This window comes from Manacus vitellinus, unplaced genomic scaffold (genome assembly GCF_001715985.3).
Source record: "Manacus vitellinus isolate BGI_N305 unplaced genomic scaffold, ASM171598v3 scaffold_32_pilon, whole genome shotgun sequence".
Taxonomy (NCBI): Eukaryota; Metazoa; Chordata; class Aves; order Passeriformes; family Pipridae; genus Manacus; species Manacus vitellinus.
The window spans coordinates 7,147,792-7,151,675 of NW_021940460.1; the positions used below are offsets into that span (position 1 = coordinate 7,147,792).

At 56.4% G+C, this 3,884-nt stretch overlaps 1 protein-coding gene across 1 annotated transcript in view; it reads left to right on the forward strand.

Moving 5' to 3' along the window:
* The window catches only part of CRYBA1 (crystallin beta A1), a 4,701-nt gene extending 1,945 nt beyond the window's left edge, over positions 1 to 2,756 (forward strand). The window contains 4 exon segments of the mRNA XM_029961376.1: positions 1 to 65; positions 1,667 to 1,808; positions 2,199 to 2,341; positions 2,468 to 2,756. The exon segment at positions 1 to 65 is cut by the window's left edge and continues 9 nt beyond it. Coding sequence (XP_029817236.1) covers positions 1 to 65; positions 1,667 to 1,808; positions 2,199 to 2,341; positions 2,468 to 2,615 — 498 coding nt within the window. The 3' untranslated portion in view covers positions 2,616 to 2,756.
* Positions 2,757 to 3,884: the final 1,128 nt, after the last annotated feature.

Below are 3,884 nucleotides of genomic sequence, written 5' to 3' on the forward strand. Positions count from 1 at the left end.
GCCTGTCCAAACATCATGGAATGTGGCTTCGACAACATCCGCTCCCTGAAGGTGGAATGTGGCGCGTGAGTACCCAGCTGCCAGTGGCGGGGATGCTTTCCCAAGGCAGGCTGGCTGGGTGAGGGGTGCCCAAGTGTGGAGCAGGACCGGCTGTCCTCACTCCGCTTGGCTGGAGCCAAGGACCACAGCCAGGGAAAGCCAGGCATGGGGGAATCCCACCCTGCCAGGGTAGAGCAGCCAGCCCCGGGCAGCACTGACACAGAGAGAGGGCCAGAGAACAGTGAGAATGCCTTTGGCATCATTCAAAACTGCCTCCCACGGTGTTGGAGCAGCCAGGTTTGGAGCAGGGTTGCTGCCCAAGGATGTAGTGAGGATCAGTGCTCAGTGAGTGGCTCTTGAGCTTGGCCTGCTCCCCATTCTGCCTGTGTAACCCTGTGAAACACCACTAGAGAGCCACCTCTCTTGCCCTAGGGCCCAGCCCTGCTCTGCCTCAGGCTTTCCCTGCACTGCACAGCTCCCCAGGGCCGAGGCAGAACCTTCTCACAGCCTCCCCAGTCCTGAGAGGGTTAGGGAGTGGAGTCAGGCTACTCCCTGCACAGGGGAATCTTCCCTGGCACACGCGAGGCATCTCCCGAGCAGCTCAGAAAGAGCGTGTCGGGATCGGTCCCCACAGCGAGCATCCCGCCGGGGCCAGCAGCAGACGAGATAGATTTGTGCTGCTATATTTAGGATGTGTAATGCTAATGGGATTACAGCAGCGTGCGTGCTCACGCCGTAATCAGCTCGCTGCTCCAGTTGACGTGTTCCTAATCAGTCTGTTCACCTTGCACAGGGTGGGCTGACTGCAGGACATGGGTTTGGGGCTCAGTTTAGGTCAGTGGCAGGAAGCCCTTGAACCCCCCCCAGCTCAGCGTGCCCCTCAGCACCCTGCATACCCCATCAGCAGGGGCTCCATGGACTGCACAGTCTGTGGCACCCACCTTCCTGCCCCCAGCCCTGGCCTCCCTGTTCCACTGCAGCTGTCTCATCCCCAGTCTCTTTAAGGGGATGTTCCCAGATGTCCCCACCCTGGGGACAGGCAGGTGCCATGTGGGCAGCACCAGGGCTTGCAAAATGTGTCCTACAGGGTGGAGGCATCCCACTCACCTCTCCTTGTTTTCAGTGAAGAGGGACACCCAGAGAGGGGAAAGGCCACAGCTCCCTGCCCTGCCCAGAGCCAGATGGGCGCTGCCTGCTTTGGGCATCAGGAATTCAGGTCTTTCCAGCTGTGTCAGGTTGTAATTGGGAAACAAGTAAGAAATGAGGCCTTTGGGAGAGAAGGGCAGTCAGGGCATCCGGAAGCGATGTTGGTCTGCATAGATAACAACAGAGCAGTCAGGGGGAAGAGCCACCTGCGCAGGGTGGGCCCCTGGAGGGGGGACCCCATCTCCCACCACAGCTGGGCGGGTGCCTCCCCAGCACCAGATGTGGTCACACACTCCCCAGGTTCTCTGCCCACATCCAGCACCAGTTCTCCGCCCACATCCATCATCGCTTCCTCTCCTCCCGACCTGTGGGCAGCCCCCAACCTCCTCCTGGCACCTACATCCTGCCCCGGTGCCAGCTCCAAGCAGGAGGCCCTGAGTTGCCGCAGGAAGCCCTGGCAGCCCTCGCTCTGTTTTTGCAGCTGGGTCGGTTATGAGCACACCGGCTTCTGCGGGCAGCAGTTCATCCTGGAGAGGGGAGAGTACCCGCGCTGGGACGCCTGGAGCGGCAGCAACGCCTACCACATCGAGCGCCTGATGTCCTTCCGCCCCGTCTGCTCCGCTGTGAGTGTCCCGCCTCCCGCTCTGATCCCGGTAAAGCGTCCCAAGCTACAGCAGTGAGATTACGAAGGGTAAACACAGCTATGCCAGGGGCAGGCTCAGCTCTTCTCCCCCGCTCCCAGCAGGATTTGCTCTGTCCTGTTTTTTAAAGCTTTTATGGGAACTTCCGGGCCAGGTGTACATGGCCAGAGCTGGGGGACAGCCAGCCTGAGACAGTAGTTGTGGCACAGCTGTCTCCAACACCTCCCACCGCCCCCAAAATAAAAACCCAGCGAGGGTCTGAACATCTCCCTCTCTGGGAAACCCTCCCAGCAATGCCATAGGGAGGGACATTACCACCCATGCTGGGGAGGGAGCACTGCCTCCCCCTCAGCCCCTGCTCTCCCCTCCCAGAATCACAAGGAATCCAAGATCACCATTTTCGAGAAAGACAACTTCATTGGCCGCCAGTGGGAGATCAGTGATGACTACCCCTCACTGCAGGCCATGGGCTGGGCCAACAATGAAGTGGGCTCCATGAAGATCCAGTGCGGCGCGTAAGTGATGGGCAAAGGACCGGGAGCAGCAGGGACAATCCGCTGCCACTGCTGTGCTACCACAGCAGGGGAGGGGGACACACCCTGTAAACCCCCTGCTTACCTCTTGTCCTTTTTTTCTTCCAGCTGGGTGTGCTACCAGTATCCTGGGTACCGTGGCTACCAGTACGTCCTGGAGGCTGACCACCACGGTGGAGACTACAAGCACTGGAGAGAGTGGGGTTCACATGCCCAGACCTCCCAGATCCAATCCATCAGGCGTGTCCAGCAGTAGCTCCCCACCTTCCATCTCTGCAAGGTTTCAAAAGCTCACCGGCTCCCTCTTGGTGCTAATACTCCCCTCCCAAAATAACCACCCCCTCTCGTACTGCCACTGCTTATGGAACAACACTCCCAAACGGTACCGACTGCCACAATTGCCAATAAATGTGACTGAAAGAAAAAGATAAACCAGCTTGGTGTGTGTTTGCTCTTGGGTGTTTGGGGCTGAGGTTGTACATCACCATATGAGCAGGGACCAGACTCTTTCCTGCCCATTTTAAGCAGGGTTGAAGCCCAGTGGGGCTCACATCGAGAGAGGTTCGTTGCCCCACTGTCTCACACACAAAAACCCTTGGTTGCTGCAGCTCTGCAGCCACATGGCTTCCTTCCCTCTCCTTCCCCTGACAAAGTAAAGGACATCTGGACCCCCACCCAACGGAGCCATGCTGGCACCTGGTACCCACGTACTCACAGCTCGTGGGCTCTGCAGCTGGCACTGCCAGGCCTTGGGGACCAAAACCCAAGCAGCATCCCTGGGGACAAGGGCTGCTCCCCGAAAACGCAAAGAAGAAAGTCACACTGACACCCACAAACTTTAAAATTTTTATTCAACAATTTACATCACTTATTGTCTGTCTTAACGTATTCGATCTACACAAATTTCTTCTTTTTTTCCTGATAAAATAATAAAATTTGGATAAATTTTGAAGACCTGTTGGTGCAGAATAAACAAAATTTCAGGTTTTTTTTTTCTTTTTTTTTTTTTCCTTTTTTTAAACATTTAGTGTGAATTATGACATCATTGGTAAAGATACATCATGCCATTACAGCTCATGGACATTACCTATCCTTACAGTCCGTGACATCACCCACACCAGCGCAAGGGGCTGCGCCAGACACAGCTACAGCAGGTTTTACACTAACTCCTCTAGCCACCCTCTCACCACCAGGAAAACGCCTACGCTTTTCCAGCTGGGCACACAGAGTGCATTAACCTAATCAGAAATCACCGGGGAGGGGAGAAGGAAACAAAGACTACCTTTACCGATCGGTGTGGTCGCACACTACAACATCGACACCAAAGAGGGGCTGCCCCTCTCTGCAGGTCAGAGGTAATTCAGCTTCTGAGCAGGTAGAGCACAACCCCTCGCAGCGATTTTAATACAAACCAGGAACAAAATGAGAACTTATCGACGGGGAAGGGGGGGCAGGAGAGGAGACGCCCCGGCGGCTCCGCCTGCAGGGATCTCTCCAGCCCCAGCTCGCAGTCGAAGCACGCGGT